This window comes from Scyliorhinus canicula, chromosome 3 (assembly GCF_902713615.1).
Source record: "Scyliorhinus canicula chromosome 3, sScyCan1.1, whole genome shotgun sequence".
NCBI classification, from domain to species: Eukaryota; Metazoa; Chordata; class Chondrichthyes; order Carcharhiniformes; family Scyliorhinidae; genus Scyliorhinus; species Scyliorhinus canicula.
Genome location: NC_052148.1, coordinates 74,314,322 through 74,335,687, shown reverse-complemented (window position 1 = coordinate 74,335,687; position 21,366 = coordinate 74,314,322). Strand labels below are relative to the sequence as shown.

General features: G+C 46.2%; 1 protein-coding gene across 3 annotated transcripts in view; it reads right to left on the bottom strand.

The window, feature by feature from the left end:
* The window catches only part of zgc:114200 (uncharacterized protein LOC559336 homolog), a 104,457-nt gene extending 92,331 nt beyond the window's left edge, over positions 1 to 12,126 (bottom strand). The window contains exon 1 of one of the 3 annotated variants that reach the window (XM_038790746.1): positions 11,785 to 12,126. In XM_038790746.1, coding sequence (XP_038646674.1) covers positions 11,785 to 11,897 — 113 coding nt within the window. In that variant the 5' untranslated portion in view covers positions 11,898 to 12,126. The remainder of the gene's footprint in view (positions 1 to 11,784) is intronic. The other 2 variants (XM_038790744.1, XM_038790745.1) reach the window with 2 other exon arrangements.
* Between the last annotated feature and the right edge of the window lie 9,240 nt (positions 12,127 to 21,366).

Below are 21,366 nucleotides of genomic sequence, written 5' to 3'. Positions count from 1 at the left end.
CTATTACTACCGGACTCCCCGAGTATCTCCCCGGGGCCGTCGGGAGCGGCGCTGTCGCTAGCGCCTTCTATCCCAACCCCTACACAAACTCTCCTCCATTCTGACCCATTGGGAATCAATCCCTGTGACCCAGATCCGTACCTTCTCCAGATTCACCGCCCAGTAATAATTCATCAGGTTCGGAAGACCCAAACCCCCTGCATGCTTACCTCTCTGTAGTAGCACCTTTTTAATTCTGGCCACCTTCCCTCCCCAGATGAACAAAGTAATCATCCCTTCAATCTTTCTTTAAAAAAAAAATGCCTTTGGCATCATTTCATTTTAACCGCCTGTACCCGACCCGCCAATGACAGAAGGAGACCATCCCACCTTGCCAGATCAGCTTTTACCCTCCCCACCAAACTAGAAATGTTGGTTACCAGTAGGCTTGACTATTCCAACACACTCCTGACAGGCCTCCCACTTTTTACCTCTTTGTAAACTTGACAGCATCCAAAACTCTACTGTCTGTGCCTTAACTTGCACCAACCCCCATTCTCTTGTCATCCCTGTGTTCAGAGACCTAGATTGGATCCTGGCTAAGCAACGCCTCAATTTTTTAAGTTCAGATCCATGCTTTCAAATCCCTCCTTGGCCTTGCTTCTCCCTCCAGAATCATAATCCTTGGCGCTCCTTTAACCTCTCTACCTTGCTTCCTCCCTTTAAAAAACTCCTCAAAAACTAGCCTCTTTGGCCAAACCTTTGGGCATCTGCCCTAATATTTCTTGTGGCTCAGTCATATTTTGTTTATCAAGTTCCTGTGAAGTATCTTGGAATGTCTTATGATGTTAAAAGCACGGTACAACTACACGCTGTTATTGATGGTGATGTGTGTGTGGGGCTTTGTGGTGTGCAAATTGGCAGCCATTTCCTAAACATTACAACACTGGAAAAGTAGGTCCCTGACTAAATGGTTTTGGGTGGATTGAAAGGTGTCTTTCTATATTCCACACACACATACAAGCTCAGTGAAACGTTTGGGCCAACGTGTGGCTTGTGATCTGTATGACCACTGGAAAAAATGGAAGTCACAAGGTCAAGTAACATCTTGCTTAAGCACCTCTGTTGCAATACACGACAGCAGGATTCCAGGGTCTGGACTAACAAAGTATAACATGAGAGAGTCTTGCTTTAAAATTTTGTCCACTAATTTTGAAATTGTGCCTTGTATACCAAAATCTAGGTCATTAATATACTTTAGGAAGAGCTGGGCGCTCAAAACTGAATTCCACTACAAGCCTTCCTCTAGCTCGAAAAACACCCGGTATCTGCTACTCCTTGTTTCCTGTCACTCCAGTTTTGCATGCATGTTGCAATTGTTTCTGCGCCTGAAACTCTTCTGGTCCTGATCAGGCGTGACAAATCTCAACACAGAAATTGCCTCCCCCCATTATATTTTGTCCTCAATCTGATCCTTGCAGAATTCACTTCTTTCATCTAACTATATTAACACACTTTTCAGGGGTAAATTTCAGTACATTGAACGTTACAGATGATATGAAAACCTTGGATTCAGAAACTGCTCAATTCATCTTGTAAATCCATTTCATAAAGTGGCAAATGGTTCATAATACCAAACGCAATTCCTACTGCTGCTGAAAGTATTCCATCTGTATTCCAGTATAGTTTCCATGGCACCAAATCTGTACTTACCAACTATTCAGCAGCAGCACATTTGTTCTGAAGACTTTGTTCACTACTTTTGTTGCAGCCAAAACATTACCAGAGCCAATTCCTTCCCCAAAGGCTTAAACAAAGTAAGTAGAATTCAGCCTGGCTGTGATGAAAAACAGAGTCGCCTCAGCTGCAAATGTTTATATTGATGTCAAAGATCATTTTAGTGTCAATCCTTTTTTATGGTACAAACAATTGCCTTCAATGGCATCAGCACTTTGGCAGTACATATATCTTGATACTTTACCGATGGCTGAAACGTTAATGAATAGGAAATTATCCTGGATATAGAGGGGGGCAAGTAATGGGTAGCAAATAGGTACTACCCTGCAAAGAAGAACGAACAAATCGGAGAATATAGCCCATGCACAATCACTGTTGCATACTTCCTAGAAACTAAATTCATAGAAACTTACAGCACAGAAGAACGCCATTCTGCTTAGTTATGCACCCCCATTTATTGTCCATTAAGTTCCACCTCTAAAGTACCCACTCACTTGGCTTAAAAAATAACTTATGAATCCAGCTTCCACCACCCTTTCAGTCAGAGCACTCAACAACTGAGCGAAAACATTCTCACTGTCTGATAATGATTCCACATCTAAACCTCTCAGCAAGGGAATAGTTTTTCCCTGGAAATCCATATAAAAACCTCTACTACACTACCATGATCAGCCTTCCATGTTTTCTTTTTATTTGATGTGGAGATACCGGCATTGGACTGGGGTGAGCACAGTAAGAAGTCTTACAACACCAGGTTAAAGTCCAACATGTTTGTTTCAAACACTAGCTTTTGGAGCACTGCTCCTTCCACAGGTGAGAAGACTTCTTACTGTTCTTTTTATTTGTTCACATGATGTAAATGGCACTGGCTAGGCCAACACTGATTGTCATAGAATCCCTAAAGTGCAGGAGGATATTCGGCCCATCATCTATCTCCGCACCGACTCTCCAAAAGAGCACTCTATCTAGGCCTACGCCCCTACCCGTAACCCCAACTAACCTTTTGGACACAAAGGAGCAATTTAGCATGGCCAATCCACCTAACCTACACATCTTTGGAGTGTGGTTAAAGAAAAACACAGCACCAGGAGGAACCCCACAGACACAGGGATAAAGTCCATCCCCAATTGCCTTTGGGAAGATGGTGGCAAGTCACCTCTTGAATCGCAGCAGTTCCTGGTGTAGGTACACCCACAGTGCTGCTAGGGAGCGAATTACAAGATGTTGGCCCAGTGACAGTGAAGCAGTAAAATATTTCAACGTCAGGATGGTATGCAGTTTGGAAGGAAGACTAGCAGGCGGTGGTGTTCCCATGCCCCTGCTACCCTTGTCCTTCTAAGTGGTAACAGTAGCAGGTTTGGAATGTGCTGAGGTTTGGCAAGTTGTTATTTGTCAAAAATGTAATCAAGTTGGACAGACATGATATGCCCTTGATAAATCCATGTAGGCCCTAATTGATTCACCGATGCCTTTGCAATTAAAAGCTTATTTTGTCCCTGATATTGCTTTTCAATAACTTCCCCACCACTGGTGTTGGGTTGATTCCCCCCGCCCCGCGGTGGCATGGCAGAAGCGACTCGTCATTGGCCAGGATCAAGATCTTCCAGTCCTGCTACTGTAAATGGGGTTTCCCAGTGGTGAGTGAGCTGCATCAACAACCAGAAAATCTTGCTGCAGGAATGGCCAGAAAATCCCAGTGGGAACAACTTGAAAGTCCCACCCCATAATTCTCCATTTCTCTGCCACTACCTTTGCACCCATAAAAAGGATTGAAAGATAGTGACGAATGCTTCTGCTATTTCCCCCTTTGTTTCTTTTAGAATCCTAGAATATATTCCATTTGGGCACAGTATTGTAACAACATTCCCAATCAGAGATCCTTTCTGACTAGTATATCCCATAATTTTCATGTCATCTTAATGTTCACATCATTTACTTCCATTGTAAACACAGATGCAAAGTACTCATTTAATGCTTTTGATATATTCTCTCATTCTACATGAATATTTCTGTTTGGCTCCTTAAAGGACCAACCTTGGTGCAGCACAGTGGCACAGAGGATAGCACTGCTGCCTCACGGCGCTGACGTCCCAGAGTTTGCTGTCCGTGTGGAGTTTGCACATTCTCCCCGTGTTTGTGTAGGTTTCATCCCCAAAACCCAAAGATGTGCAAGGTAGGTGGATTGGCCACGCTAAATTGCCCCTTAATTGGAAAAAATGAATTGGGTACACAAAATTTATTTTTAAAAAGGACCAACTTTTTCACCTAGCTAACCTCTTACACTTTATATGCTTATAAAATCATGGAACATAAAGGAAAGGCGGCGGGGGGGGGGGGGGGGGGGTGGAGAAAGGTGGTGGGGGAGGATGAGGGGGTGGGGGGCGAGAAAGAGCACAAAAAATATTAATCTTTATTAGTTTCACAAGTATGCTTCCATTAACACTGCAATGAAGTTATTGTTGAAATAAGAGACCGCGAGACACAAGGACAGGTCTGCAGGAGACAGGCCCGAGGGCAAGTGGAAAACCAGAATGAACAACAAAAAATACAATCAAATAAAATAAACATGGCAGTGAATACACACCCGGGCTACACTGAGGAGTGCAACTGAGGCAGGTTGACCAAATGGGGACCATGGCCACAAAGGGAGGGGAGACAAGTACGCGTAAATATCTATAGTGAACTTTGTTTGCTTCTGTTTTCTTTTTTGCTCTTTGTTTTAACTCTTTTGTAATTTTAATTTCTCCTTGGTGGTTCCTTTTACTTGGTATTACGTTCGGTTTTTCAACCCTTGACCTACAAACTGAAATGTGAACACCAATAAAAACATTTTTTAAAAAGATTTTAGGATTCAATTCAATGTTGCTGCCAAATAATTTCTCTTAAATCAAGGAAGAGGTTAGGGTCTATCCTCTCTGCCGGGAACTACATATTTGACACTTTGAAGTGCATAGGGGATTGATTGCTACTTGAAAAAAAGAGGGACAAACATTAAACTGACTGAACACTAGTCTGTTTTAACTGTTGTCAGCCATTCTAGCTAATATAGTTTATTCAGGTTACAATTGCTCAAAATATACATCACACTAGCTTGATTATAGTGATGGTGCCCACTGAATATCAATTTTTCCTCTGATCAACCCACAAGATGATCATAGGAACCTCTGCAATTCTGCATGCAGTAGTACTTCTGCAGAGGCATTTCTGCAAATTACCTATTCTAAGCATGTCTCACAGCAATTACAACAATTCATCTTACAGGAAAACAGAGCCGAGAAAGTTTCTAATGCGTTTAACACTGAAGAAATTTATTGGCACCATCACTATTGCACAATATAAATTGGATACCTGCTAAACTACATGTTTGAATAAACCTGCTTTGTTTTCACATTGTACACTCAGCTTTTGTCAAAGATAGTTGAATCAGGCCGCCACTCAACTGTGCTTCCATGATATGGGTATCACTTCAATTGGTATGGTGACTTAATGGATAGTGTTGGATAGTGTTGGATCTATTGACTTCTTTTTTTTTTAAATTCCATTCATTATTAATTTTCTATTCACCAGAATGTTAAAGAAAACATTTAAATGATTTTTACTTTATAATTCCTTTAATGATGCAATTAAAATCTTCTAAAATTCTTCAAAGATTAAGCTGCTGTGTTTTACTATATTAGCAAAAGAATTAACTAATTTTCCTGTAGCTATTCAGTTAAATGGTGGAAGTTATTTAATTTCAGATGCAAATATACTTCATGTCTCTTGCAGATCTAACCAACCAACAGATACTTGTCTCAACAGTCACAACTCTGCAATTGATCAGAAATATAACTGGCTGTTTAATATTTCTTTATGTGCACTCTTTGTGGTTAGATAACAGGTGACCATGTCCGAGTTATTTACTCCTAATCAGAACAAATTGCCTGGATAAATTCCTAGAATGCTCTTTGGTGCACATATTAACGTCACACACACTCCCGCTCTCCCTCGCGGGGAGAGTCCAGATGATCAAAATGAACGTACTGCCCAGGTTCCTCTTCCTGTTTAGATCCATTCCGATCTACATCCCCAAGGCCTTTTTCAAAGCGCTGGACAAACTTATCATGGCGTTCGTATGGGGGGTAAAAATGCTAGGATCCCAAAGAAGGTCCTACAAAAAACAAAATCCAGGGGGGGGCTAGCCCTCCCGAATCTACAATTCTACCACTGGGCGGCAACAGCCGAGCGAGTAAGGGGATGGATCCAGGAGCCAGAAGCCGAGTGGTTGCGTGCGGAGGAGGCCTCCTGCATGGGGACATCCCTCCGGGCCCTCGCCACGGCAGCACTCCTATCCCCACCCAAAAAACACTCCACCAGCCCAGTGGTGACAGCCACCCTCCAATCCTGGAACCAACTGCGGCAGCAATTTGGCCTGACCAAAATGTCGGACAAGGCTCCCATCTGCAACAACCATAGGTTCACACCAGCACTGACTGACGCCACCTTCAAAAGGTGGAGGCAGGACGGGGGGACACTGACAGTCAGGGACCTATACACGGACGACAGGATCGCAACACTGGATGAACTGACAGAGATAGTTCAGCTAGCTGGGGGGAACGAGCTACGGTACCTGCAGCTCAAAAACTTCCTACGAAAGGAGACAAGGATGTACCCACAACCGCCACGACAGACACTACTGGAAGACCTACTGGACGCAAGTATCCTAGAGAATGGGAACTGTAGCGACATGTATGACCGACTGGTAGAAAGGGACAACACCGTACTGGACGCAACAAGAAGGAAATGGGAGGACGACCTGGGGATGGAGATAGGGTGGGGACTCTGGAGCGAAGCACTGCATAGGGTCAGCTCCACCTCCACGTGCGCAAGGCTCAGCCTGACGCAACTAAAAGTGGTACATAGAGCCCACTTAACGAGAAACCGTATGAGTAGGTTCTTCCCGGAGGTGGAGGACAGATGTGAACGGTGCCAAAGAGGCCCGGCCAACCACGCCCACATGTTCTGGTCTTGCCCCAGACTTGTGGAGTACTGGACAGCCTTCTTCGAGGCTATGTCCAAAGTGGTGGGGGTGAGGGTGGAGCCATGCCCGATTGTGGCAGTCTTCGGGGTTTCAGACCAGCCAGATCTATTCCTGGGGAGGAGGGCGGACGCCCTTGCCTTTGCCTCCCTGATCGCCCGCCGTAGAATCTTGTTTGGCTGGCGGTCAGCAGCACCGCCCAGAGCTGCAGACTGGCTGTCCGACCTCTCGGAATCTCTCCAAATGGAGAAAATCAAATTCGACATCCGAGGGTCGGACGACGGCTTCCACAGAACGTGGGAGCCATTCATGCAATTGTTCCGGGACCTGTTTGTGGCCAACGAACAAGAGGAAGAATAGGGGGGGGGGGGGGGGGGGGGGGGGGCTACGGGTTCGTTATGGGGGTTTGATGGCTAGCTAAGGCCCAAAACCAAACTGTAAATAAATGCCAATAAACATGTGCCTCGGCCATATTGGGGAATGTAAAATATGTATGCCGGCTAAAGGGGGGAGGCCACAGTTATTATTACGAAGATGCTTACCTGTAAATATATATGTTAATTTTTGCGTGTTCTTTTTCTTTTCTCTCTCTAACAATTTGTAATTTGTTCAATATAAAACATGAAAACTGAATAAAAATCATTTATAAAAAAAATATTAACGTCACACAAAGTGGTGGTTGAGGTGGGGGGGGAAAGAATGAATCACCTCCAAGTAAATGATTTAATGAATGTTAACTGGTAAATTGACATAGATAACAGAAAAACTTACAACTGGTTATCTGTTTACGAGGACACAGAGTTAATCAAGTGTGACTGACCTATAGAGAAACCTGCCTGATTATTTTGGTCCTAGTGTGTGTGGAAAATATTCTTTTGACATTCTTTTATTTCAATTCAATTTTTTATTTTTTTAGTTTTAAATGCAGTTCCCATTCTATATACCCAATATTACTTAAAATTGTACTAATTTACACTAATGTCTATACATCACCTCTTAATGGTTCGAGTATTTCATATGGCTGCTTGACTGTGAAAAGGAAGTATTTTCCTTTGGATTACATCAACCAACATTCACTTCACAAAAATAATGGGGATTATACTCATTACTAACATTGCATACACCATTAATCTCAAACACAAAATCTAGTATCCTGGAACATTACATAGCCAGAGGGCTTAAAAAGCAGGGAATACTAAGCAGGCCAGGTAGCATCTGTGGAGAGCGAAACAATGTTGGCAATTCAGGTAGATGACCTTTAAGCATTCATGACAAGTGGGCAATAAGATCTAGAATCTCCTGTTAAGACTGCATTGCTGCATGCTTCCTGTGACCATTTTTTTCCAAACAAATCAAGTATGCACTTTACTGCCGTTTCAAATATATTGGGTTAGATACTTCAGTTACCCTCGTCTGCATTTTAACTTCCCTCGTTATAGATGTTGAAAAATCACAACATGCCATGTATTTGAGAATTGGTACTGCCAACTATTTGAAAGCAGCAGGCTAGTTTCATATCACTCAAATATCACAAGCAACAAAAATAAAAGAGCACTTCTTCTCATAAGGTAAAATGGAGCTAAAAGTATTAATTATTTCCACCCCTTTTCTCCATCATTTTGGTGCCAACTCCAGCAACTGAAATTTGGACCACAAACATGCCGAGTATCCACAGTGCTCACTGAAGCACTAGAGATCACGTAAAGCACACTCTTCTGCAACAAAGGGATTTATTTGTTTGCAGATCCAAAAAAGCAATTATTTTCCATGGAATGCTCTATGGTCTGATTGATTGGCATCACAATTAGGTTAGATTTAACCGGGGCATCACCCTTCCAGAGTGAATCCACCCTCACTCAATTCATCTGTCCTTGTCCTACTTATCCCCATTTCTCTTTGGAGGTCCTTAAATGGGCTATCACTGGGGAGGCGGTGGCATAGTGGTACTTTCACTAGACTAATAATCCAGAGACCCAGAGTAATGCTCTGGGGTCCCGGGTTCAAATCCCACCATGGCAGATGGTGAAATTTGAATTCAATCTGGAATTAAAAGTTTAATGATTACCATGAAACCATTGCCAATTGCCGTATAACCCATCTGGTTCATTAATGTCCTTCAGGGAAGGAAATCTCCATCCTTACCCGGTCTGGCCTACATATGACTCCAGACCCTCAAAGCGATACAGTTGACTCTTAACTGCCCCCACTAAATGGTCTAGCACGCCACTTAGTTCAAGGGCAATTAGGTATGGGCAACAAATGCTGGCCCAGCCGGCGACACCCATAGCCCAAGAATAAATGTTTGAAAAAGTCCCAAATGTACACACATCACTCACCTTTCCCTATTTAAATCCATCCAGTAGGTTAATGCTCATTCCACAGCAGCCTTAATGATAGCACAAATGAGGGAGTCACAGTGGAGCAGTGGTTAGCACTGCTGCCTCATAGCCCTGACAATCCACGTTTGATCCCGGCCCCGGGTCACCGTCCGTGTGGCGTTTGCACATTCTCCCGTGTTTGCATGGGTCTCACCCCCACAACCCAAAGATGTGCAGGGTAGGTGGATTGGCCACACTAAATTGCACCTTAAATGGGAAAAAATTATTGGGTACTTTAAATGTATTTTTTTTTTAATTGAAAAAATTATAGTACAAATGACATTCAATACGACTATGAGTATGTGGGCATTATCCATCCTCAACCCCACTGCAACCTTTGACAGCCAATCTCGTACATCTCTAATGTCTCTCTGCCCAACTTTGTGTCTTTCTTTGGTTCTGTTCTTACCAAGCAACTGAAGCCACAGAATCTCCAGCAGAGGCTTTTCTTTTCATCCACTGCCACCTCCAGAGTTCCCAAGAATCCATATTCACACCCTCCACTGCCTGCACCCCCCCCCCCCCCCCCCCCCCCCCCCCCAACTTCATGGTACTCCTTGGTGTCATGATTCAGACATTGGGTCAATATCTACAGGTTACACCCTTCTCAACTACTCCACCACCTTCCTTGAGACTGCTTGTCCAACATACAGTCTTGTGATAGGCTGCAATTTCCTCCAGCTAAACAATGGGAATAATGAAAGCATCGTCCCTGCTTCTGGCACAAACTCCAGGTTCTTGCCTATGATTTCATCCCCATCCCAACCTTGGGCTGAACGAGCCTGATCATCCTTTTCATCCTTTTCAAGAACGAGCCTGCCTCCTATTTGAACCCTTGTCTTCTACATCAAAAATACCTACTTCCTTCTGTTTTACATAATCTAGATTTGCCCCAACCTCGATCCACCTGCTGTTGAAATCTGCATCTGTACCTTTGTCATCAGGCACAATAGCCCCAATGCTCTCCCGAGTGATCACTGATCCTTTAGTAAGCTTCAGCTCACCCAACTGTCAATTCCTCATTCTAGCATGTACCAAGCTCCTCTCAGCCCACCATTTCTCACTGCTCTACATTGGCTTCCATGCCCCTCTGTGGCAACATCAAAACTCAATAATCTTTTTGTCTCTATCTTTGCAAGTTCCTCCAATGCTACAGCTAAATTCTCCATTCCTCTAACTCTGCTTCTTGCACACCCCCATTTCACTTTACCCCATTACCTGTTGTGCTTTCTGGAATATTCCTCCAGCTCCCTCTCTTTTGTAATCATCTTCCCAAAACTTACCTTTGTGACAAAACATTTGACCAACCCCTTCTGCTTTCTCTTTCTTTGGCTCAACATAAATTGTCCGCATTACACCTCTGGGAAGCACCTCGGCCCCCCCCGGGACAGTTTCTAGGTTAAAGGTGCTGTATGAATACAAGTTGTTGAAGCATGTGCAATATGACAAGTTTACATAACCAGTTTCCATTATAAATATCCACCTGGAAATTTATAATTGAAATTGGATAATTCTTAAATGGGGACTGAACAACTTTTACATGACTTGGTCCAATTATCCACACATTCTAAACACGCTTAATCCCAACTCAGAAAGAAATCACCTCCTGGAGAGGGGACAGGGGTAGAGTATTTTAAACAAAAACAATCTCCCTTGGACTTCATTTCACCTTAAATTTCCGATCATGTTGCTGAAGTCAAAAACAATGTTGCTAGAGTTTTAAAATCCTTGGGCTGATCAGAGCACACACTGGTTTCAAATGTTACAGCTCACATATCTAATTTTTGGATAAGAAACAAAATAATAAGCAACGGGTGGGGCCAATGAGAGGCTGACATGAAGGAACAGTAAGTAACTAACCAGTCAGCAATGGGTTTCCTAGACAATAGGGGAGAAAAGTGTTTGTGCGAAGTTCAATCTGCCCCAGTTTCGCTCGTCATATTGGCAGTCTAACCTTCTCAGCATTTGGGTCTCCTACATCCCTCATTAAATAGTGAAATAATGTCGCGGGTTTCTTTGCTACGAGACCATTTTGCTCGATCACACAGTGGTAGAAAATTGTTTGATTCGTTGCCATGTCGGCGGGTTCCAATCTCAGGTGGACAGCAGGTAGCAAATTGAATCTGGGATGCACGAAATCTGACCTCAAAGCGCGGTTTTAGAGAAAATAAAGGGTGAAGGACTCACAGATTTCACAGCTCCTGCCTGCCAAAGTGACAATGATTCCGATGTAGCTCGAACCCCGAATATTAATCAAACCCCCCCCACCCCCACCCACCACCACCTCACTTGCTGTTTCACCATTTTCAATGGGCTTGCTCTTTAAAAGTTTAATGGCCAGTGAAGCAATCTCGGGCAGATTGGAGAGCGGGAGCAACTCTGGTTTCACAGGCACCAAGATCAAGATTTTTTTTGGAAGGGTGGTGGGCAGAATGATGAAAGGAGTCACGCTCGGATGCAGTTGTGCCGAACCTGAAGATTGGAAATTGTGCCGAACCTGAAGATTGACTGGTGGTGGAGCGAGACGGGACGGACAACCCGGTGTCCACTCTGCTGCCGCCAGAGTAAAGCCCGGGTCGGTAAACATCCGCCTGGGAACCGGGGGGGGGGGGGGGGGGGTACAATAAATATTTGGCGCAGTTGACGGAGTGCGAGGCTGGAGGCTCAGCTTACCCGGCGATCAGGATGATAACTCGGAGCGGGTCTTTGGCGATGGTGAAGACGAAGAGAGCGAAAGCGGGACCGAAGGCGATGAAAGTGCAGCCGAAGAAAACAGCCACGGTCATCTCGTCAGCGGCGAGTCCGGGGGCAGGGGCAGCAGCTCGGACCGAGTGCCCGCTCCGCCCGGGACATGACAACCGAGATGAAGCCGCTCTCTGCTGAGGCCAGGAGCTGGGGGACGCTGTGGGGAACTCAGTCCTCTCGGTGCGGACAGCAGAAAGGCCCCAGGTCCCACCGAGCAGTCAATGAGAGCGAATCCGCACAATGCGGGGCGGGGCTGGGCTGGGCCGGGCCGAGCTCTGGGCGGCGCGGGGGGCGGGGCCGGGGCGAGGCCATTCCGCGCGTGCGATCGCCGTTTCCCCGCCCCCTCATCCAGATCACGCGGGATGTCCAGCGCGTGCGTCATCAGCCGGCGGGGTCAGAGGTGAAATTCCCCACCGAGGAGGAGGAGGAGGAGGAGGAGGGAGCGGGGGGAGGGGGAATTGATTTTAGATGGCCTGAGGCCAGTCTTCACTGTCTCTGAGTTTAAATCAGCCGCTATTTCCTTCTCTTTGAACTATCGGCCACGCACAAGTCGGGAATGTGATGGAATATTCTCCCCACTTGTCTGGATGAGTGCTGCAGGATGGCAAGATTTTACATAGAACATACAGTGCAGAAGGAGGCCATTCGGCCCATCGAGTCTGCACCGCCCCACTTAAGCACTCACTTCCACCCTATCTCCATAACCCCTCCTAAACATTTTGGATACTAAGGGAACTCGTGGCCAATCCATCTAACATGCACGTCTTTGGACTGTGGGAGGAAACCAGAGCACCCGGAGGAAACCCACGCAAACACGGGGAGAATGTCCAGACTCTGCAGATAGTGACCCAGCGGGGAATTGAACCTGGGACCCTGGAGCTGTGAAGCCACAATGCTATCCACCGTGCTTCCTAAAAGAAAGTTGTCGCAGATATTTTCATGTTCACTCCTGCTTCTTTACATTGCAAAACTTTGTCTGTGGGGAGGTCCACAAATCATAACTTATTTCATCCTTCAATAGATCTGGAGTTACCTGTTTCTATTTTCTCACCCTATTTAATTGGAGACGCCAGTTTAATCTGCTATCCTATCAGTATCCAAGGGCTCTTTATGATTGTCATCATCACCCTGCCCACTCTTTCTCCTCCCCCACTCATGAGAAGGGTAGTTGTAGTTTATTTAGCCTTGCTAGAAATTCCATCTGATTCAAAAGAGTAGTTACTGGTTTTACTGGTGACATCTTGTTTGTGGGGGAAGAAATATTGTTTGCATCTTCCCTCTGAACATTTCTATTCTTGGATTGGATTTGTTTATTGTCATGTGTACCGAGATACAGTGAAAAGTATTTTTCTGCGAGCAGCTCAACAGATCATTAAATACATGGAAAGAAAAGGGAATAAAAGAAAATACATACTGGGGCAACAAAAGATATACAATGTAACTACATAAGCACCGGCATCGGATGAAGCATACAGGGTTTGGTGTTAATGAGGTCAGTCCATAAGAGGGTCATTTAGGAGTCTGGTAACTGCGGAAAAGAAGCTGTTTTTGAGTCTGTTCGTGCGTGTTCTCAGACTTTTGTATCTCCTGCTGATGCAAGAAGTTGGAAGAGTGAGTAAGCCGGGTGGGAGGGGTCTTTGATTATGCTGCCTGCTTTTCCCAGGCAGCGGGAGGTGTAGATGGAGTCAATGGATGGGAGGTAAGTTCCTGTGATGGACTAGGCAGTGTTCACGACTCTCTGAAGTTTCTTGCGGTCCTGGGCCGAGCAATTGCCATACCAGGCTGTGATGCAGCCCGATAGGATGCCTTCTATGGTGCATCTGTAAATGTTGGTAAGAGTTAATGTGGACATGCCGAATTTCCTTAGTTTACTGAGGAAGTATCCAATGCCAACATCTTTCTTGGGATGTTGGCATCGTTGGCTAGGCCAGTATTTATTTTTGCCCATCCCAAACTGCCCTTGAGAAGGTGATGGTGAGTTACCTCTTGAACCACTGCAGTAAATGTAATGTAGAAGCACCCACAGTACTGCAGAGTCAAAGAGCTTTACATCACAGAAAGACACCCTTTGGCTAATCGTAAAGGGCTATTAGGAAGGAAGTTCCAGGATTTTCAACCAGCAACAGTGAATGAATGGCAATAAAATTCTAAGGATGGTGTGTGGCTTGGTGGGGAACCTGCAGGCGATCATGCACCTATGTGGTCCATCTAGGTGGTAGAGGTTGAAGGAACTTTGGTGAATTGCTGCAGTGCATCTTAGAAATGGTTCACACTGATGCCACTGTCTTATCAATGGTGGAGTGAGTGGATGTTGAAATTGATGGCTGGCCATTCAAGCGGGATGCTTTTTCCTAGATGGTGTCGAGCGTCTTGACTGTATTGGAGCTGCACTCATCCAGGCAATGGAAAGAATTCCTTGGTATTCCTAGTCAGTACCTTGTAGATGGTGGACAAGCTTTGGGGAGCCAGGAGGTGAGATACCCTCCACAGAATTCCCTGCCTCTGATCTGCTCTTGTAGCCACAGTATTCTATGGATGGCCTAGATCAGTTTCTGGTCATGGTAACTCCCAGGATATTGATAGTAAGGGATTTGGTAGTGTTAATGCCATTAAATGTCAAAGCGAGATTGTTGGATTCTCTTTTCTTGGAAATTGTTATTGCCTGACACTGTGTGACACAAAATTGTTACTTGCCACTTATCAGCCCAAACCTAAATGTTGTCCAGGTCTTGCTGCATATGGACAGAGACTGCTTCAGTATCTGAGGAGTCACAATGGTGCTGAGCATTGTGCAATCATCAGCGAATATTCCTACTTCTGACTTTATGACAGAAGGAAGATCATTGATAAAAAAAAGTTGAAGATGGTTGGGTTTAGGACACTACCCTGAGGAACTCCTGCGGTGATATCTGGGACTGAAATAATTTTTTATTTTGTGTACCATATTTATTTTTTCCAATTAAGGGGCAATTTAGCGTGCCAATCCCCCTACCCTGCACATCTTTGGGTTGTGGGGGCGCAACCCACACAAACACGGGGAGAATGTGCAAACGCCACACGGACAGTGACCCAGAGCCAGGATCGAACCTGGGACCTCGGCGCCGTGAGACTACAGGGCTAACCCACTGCGCCACTGTGCTGCCCCGAGACTGAAATAATCGACCTCCAATAACGACAATCACCTTCCTTTATGCTAGCTATGACGCCAACCAGTGGGGCCTTTTCCTCCTGATTCCTATTGACTCCAGTTTTGCGAGGGTCCTTAATCCATACTTGATCAAATGCTGCCTGGTGTCAATGGCAGCCACCCTCAACTCACACTTGAGGAATTAATCAGATTATTTACTGTGTGGGCAGTATGTAATACTTCAGCGGCAGCATACATGCTTCTGAGTCTGAAAGTGGTGAGTTCAAGTTTCATTACAGAGACTTGAACATGTAATCTAGTCTGAAACCTCTGAAACAGACAAAATGCTACATTGTTGAAGGTGCAGGCTTTTAGATTGTGACATGTCAATTCTTTTGATAAAGGATGTGACCCTAACAATCTATAAAGGAATATTCCTAGGGAATGTGTAATTCCTAGGGAATGTAAACATTCAATTCTTTTGATAAAGGATGTGACCCTAACAATCTATAAAGGAATATTCCTAGGGAATGTGTAATTCCTAGGGAATGTAAACAACCTTCCCTTCCTCTAAAACAAAACATGGGTGAAACCAATAACCTAAAAACAAATGAAAGTTATAGCTGGGTTCCAGGTGAATTTTCATCCTCCACATCAACTGAACTTGACGCAGGGATGCACAGCGAGATCCCATATGCTAGCAGAGCCAATTGTTACCTGAAATGTTACCTCAAACATGAAATGAAATGAGGGTATGGCAATGGTATGTGTTATGTTACTGGAAAGAATGTTAGAAGTCGTCCAGTAGTTGAAGGAAGGTTTATTGTGCTACACAACTTAAATTATTGCGTGAGCTCTAACTTACAGAACTGCACTTGTAAAGGTTACACTTCTCTATGCTCTGCAACTAGGCCTCACCACACTAGCAGCCCTGAGCTCACTTCCGTCCCTGTTCTCCTCACCGCCTGTTCAGCCAAAGTCGGGGGGGGGACCTTCGGCGTCACTCTTATACGTCCCCGTGCTACCCCTGGTGGTATTTCCATTTTCCATCAGCCTCTTCTGTACACACTCAAGTGAGGATCACTACATCCCTACTTTTTCACTTTTTCTTTCATAGTTGCAGAGCCGTAACTAAACACAAATTCAAACACAGTTAGTTTTATATACAAAGACAGAGCAGAGCAATGATAGTGTCAGTCCATGTTCACAAGTTCAGACGGCTGGGTGCACGTCTGATCCGAGTAGACCTCCTGAGTGGGCATCGCGATCCAGACTCTTTTACGTCCATGTGGACACCCGCTGCTGGAGTTCCAGGATGTTGCATGACAGAGTCCTGCAGATCTAATGTTGGAAATGCAGGTTGACGAGGAATAACCTTTATCAGGTCTCGGCGATTGCGTCGAAACAGCGTTCCATCGTCAGACTTCACAACGTAAGATCGTGGCGATATTTGGCGGAGAACCGTCGCCATGTTAGACCAACCCCCAGCCGGGTGTCGCAACCTCACCGTGTCGTTGATTGCTAATGGATGCAGTACTTTTGCCTGCTGGTTATAGTGCTGCTTTTGTACCTGACGTTGGTGACGCATCTTGTCCAGGACTGCCGAGTGATAGGGATTGGCGAAGTGTAATGCCGGTAGCGTTGTCCGCACATCTCTATTGAAGAGCATTTGAGCCGGTGATAGCCCAGAGCTCAAAGGCGATGAACGGTATGACAAGAGGGCCAAGTGTATGTCGGACTTTGAGACAGCAGCCTTGCTGATTAATTGTTTAATAATGTGGACACCTTTCTCCACCCTGCCATTCTATTGAGGAAAGTGTGGACTCGACTTCACGTGCTTGAAATTGTACTGTTTCGAATTCCAACCACTCCCAGCTGGCAAAGCAAGGACCATTGTCAGACATGACCGTCTGTGGGATGCCATGCCTGGAGAAGGTTTCTTTCAGGCCTTGATGACTGACGCCGCTGTGAGATATGGGAGTTTCAGTACTTCCAGAAAGTTGGAGTAGTAATCGATGAGCAGAACATAGTTTCGGCCCATGGAGTGAAACAAGTCGATGCCAACTTTGTCCCACGGTGACGTCGCCATCTCATGCTGCTGCAGTGGCTCCTTGCATTGTGCCGGTCGATGTCTTTGACACGTGTCACATGTGAGCACCATGTTCGTTATGTCCTCGTTTATCCCAGACCAATAAACAAATTGTCGTGCTCTCCTTTTGCACTTTTCGGCACCAAGGTGCCCCTCGTGAATCCTGCGGAACATGTCCGCCCGGAGCGCCAGTGGGATGACGATTCTGTCATTCCGTAGTATGATGCCATCCACCATGGACAGTTCAGTTTGGACGTTTTGGAACTGTGGGCACCGCCCTCTTGGCCAGCCATGCTGAAGGTTGTGCATAACTTGAAGAAGGGTGGCATCTTCCCGTGTCGCCTGACGAATTTGCTGCAGCCTCTCGTCCGTTGCTGGGAGTATCTCCCTGCACCACTGTGCATGAGCTTCCACATCATTAATGGAAGCTGGTGGCGGATTGTCAGCGTCAATGGCTCGGGATAAGGTGTCAGCTATTATTAGGTCCTTACCAGAGGTGTAGACCAGCGTGAAGTCGTACCTCCGCAACTTCATCATCATGCGTTGTAGGCGCGGCGTCATATCATTGAGATCTTTGTTGATGATGTTTACCAGCGGCATATGATCCGTTTCCACGAGAAATGTGGGGAGATCGTACATAAAGCGGTGGAATTTGGTCACACCTGTGATCAACCCCAGGCACTCCTTCTCTATCTGTGCGTACCTGCACTCTGTGGCGGTCATCACTCGTGAAGTGTAAGCCACTGGGACACAGTCCCACTGGTCATTCTGTTGCAGTAGCACCGCACCAATTCCATGTTAACTGGCATCGGTGGAGATCTTTGTAGGTTTTGCCAGGTTGGAGCTGCCATCAATTGGTGTCTCAGACCATCCCATTCATCTTGGTGATGTTGGGTCCAGGCAAATTCCGTGTCCTTCCTTATCACTTGCCTTAACGCCGTCGTCCGTGCTGCTAGGTTCGGTATGAACTTGCCTAGGAAGTTGATGAATCCCAGGAACCTGAGCACCGCTTTCTTGTCATGTGGCCGCTGTATGCTCTGAATTGCTGCGATCTTCTCAGCGTCCGGCTTCACACCGTGCTCTGATATTGTGTCACCCAGGAAGGTCAGAGAGGACCGTGCGAAAGTGCACTTGGCCTGGTTGAGCTTCAGCCCAAAGTGGTGGATTCTTTGGAAGACCTAGGGCGAAATTCTCCGCCCCCCATGACGGGTGGGAGAATAGCGGGAGGGCCTTCCCGACATTTTTGCCGCCCTCCCGCTATTCTCCCACCCCCCCCGCCGAAGTCCCGACCCGAATCGCTGCCGCCGTTTTTTTACGGCCGGCAGCGATTCTCAGCTGTTAGATGGGCCGAAGTCCCAGCCCTTTCCGCCGTTTTTACGAACGGCAAACACACCTGGTCTTGCCGTTCGTAAAAACGGCGTCACAAACTCGCTATTAATAACCATGGCACCGATTGGCACGGCAGTACCACGGCCGTGCCAAGGGTGCCATGGGCCCGCGATCGGTGGGCACCGATCGCGGGCAGCGGGCCCGATGCCCGCGCACTACTTGTCCTTCCGCCGCCCCGCAGTATCCATTCGCGGGACGGCTGAGGGGCAACCCGGCCCGCGCATGCGTCAGCTGGCGCTAACTCCGGCAAGCGGGCTTAACGATTTTCGTTAAGCCCGTCTTGCCGGAGCCTACCGCGTCGGGCTGCTAGCCCCGACCGGGGACCAGAATCGGTCCCCGGTCGGGAAGGGGCGCGCTGCCGTAAAACCCGGGCGTTTTGGGAGAATCTCGCCCTTGTTTTAACCTCGCAATGTGGTCTTCCTCTGTCGTTGACCATATTATGATGTCATCAACATAGACACGGACGCCTTCAATGCCTTCTGTCATCTGCTCCATTATTCGGTGAAATATTTCTGATGTAGATATAATCCCGAAGGGTATCCGATTGTAACAGTACCGTCCAAACGGCGTGTTGAAGGTACACAGCAGTCGGCTGGAATCATCGAGCTGCATTTGCCAGAAGCCCTGTGAGGCATCAAGTTTGGTAAATATGCGAGCTTGTGCCATTTCGCTCGTTATCTCCTCTCGCTTGGGGGTAGGGTAGTGTTCCCTGCGAATGTTCTTGTTCAAATCCTTGGGATCTAAACAGATTCTGAGTTCACCAGACGGCTTCTTGACACACACCAACGAGCTGACCCAGTCAGTCGGCTGTGTGACTTGTGATACAATGCCTTGAGATTGGAGGCATTGGAGTTCAGCTTTTAGCATGTCCCGCAACAGAGCTGGCACCCTCCTTGGCACATGAATGACCGGTATTGCATCTGCTTTGAGCAGGATTTTGTATTTGTAGGGTAACGTACCCATGCCAGAGAAGACGTCGGGATACTCACTGAGAAGCGGCTGTATGTCATTGGCCAGTTGTGATGAGTCAGCCGCGTGCATGAAGATCCTTTGAATTAGCCGCAAATCCTTGCAGGCTTGAGCACCTAGCAGTGAAGTTCTTTTGTCGTCCACAATCTCAAATCGTAGTCCTGTTGTGACTGTCTTGGTGACTACTTGTAGGTGGCAGGATCCTCTCGAGGTGATCTGGCTCCCATTGTAATCTGTTAACTTGCATGCAGCAGGTAGCATCTTGTGTGTCCCTGGGATGGATGCGAGATCTTTGCTTGTCATCAAGTTTGCAGATGCTCCTGTGTCCAGCTTGAACGTGATGGGGAGTTGTTGACTTGCACCGTGGCACTCCATTCGCTTGTGGATTCAATGGCATGCATGTATCAAGGCTGTGTGGTCAGCTCATGTGGTTCCGCTGTGGCATTTATGATTCCAACGGCATACGTGTTCTCCCAGGAGTGGAACTCTTCGTGATCGGAGAAATTTTCTTTGGGTGTCAGAGTGTCCATTGCATCTACTGTGCGTACTTTAAAGTTTCCATGCCTTTGCATTGTAGAGTAGTATTTGGCTGTGGACTGACACTGGGAGGTAAAATGGTTAATTTTGGAGCATTTTAGACACCCTTGTGCAGGACATTGCCCTTTTAAATGGGCGGTGCCACAGCGTTGACACGTCATGACGTCCGTGACATCACACGTTTGTAGCATCCGCGCATGCACAGCGCGATTTTCATACTGGGGTTGGTATTGTGGGTAATGCGCATGCGCGTACCGGGTCTTTCCGGGGTCGCGTCTGTCCGGATTGCACGCATGCGCAGATGTGCCATTATGGGCGCCAGCCACCGGAAGAGAAGGCCTGTGAGGAGAGGCCACCATTCTTACGTCTGCCTCGTGGTGGGTTTTCGCCATGTTTTGTTTTTCAAGAAGCTCCAGGTACTGCTGATTTTTCTGCAACTGTTGTAAGCATTTTGCGATCGTGGTTTTTAGTGTTAAGTCATTTTGCAGCATTAATGATTCCCTTAGATTTTCGTCGGAAAGACCACAGATGAATTGATTCCTGATGATTGAGTCTGTTACATCAGCACAGTTGCAGCCTTGTGCTAGCAAGCGGAGATCTGTGACATAATTGGAGATAGTCTCCCCGTTTTTTTGGAATCGGTTACGCAGGTTGAATCGTTCCATGATTTCATTTGATTGAGATTAACAATGGTCATCAAATTTTGCCATTATCACTTGATATTTAGTTTTATCTTCAGTATCACCATACGTAAAAGAGTTATAAATGTCTATCGCCTGCTGGCCTGCCGATGAGAGTAATAGTCCAATTTTTCTATCATCGGTGGCTGCATTTAAGTCCATAGCTGCCATGTATATCTGAAGCTGCTGTTTAAACATTTTCCAGTTACTATTTAAATTACCGGTAGTTTTCAGCATCCCTGGAAGTAGCGTGCGATCCATTGCTTCAGTAGGTTGTCTGGAATCAAAATGCTGCAAAGTCTTCCACAGTCGGGCAGCCGGCCTGTTGCTTTTGCTGGTTGCGTTGGTTCTTTCTGGTCTCTAACCTGATCTATCTAGTGCTGTTCAAATAAGCCACTCCTGTACCATGTTATGTTACTGGAAAGAATGCTAGAAGTCGTCCAGTAGTTGAAGGAAGGTTTATTGTGCTACACAACTTAAATGATTGCGTGAGCTCTTACTTACAGAACTGCACTTGTAAAGGTTACACTTCTCTATGCTCTGCAACTAGGCCTCACCACACTAGCAGCCCTGAGCTCACTTGTTCTCCTCACCGTCTGTTTAGCCAAAGTCAGGGGGAGGGTCTTCGGCGTCACTCTTATACGTCCCTGTGCTGCTCCCTGGTGGTATTTCCCATTTCCCATCAGCCCCTTCTGTACACACTCAAGTGAGGATCACTA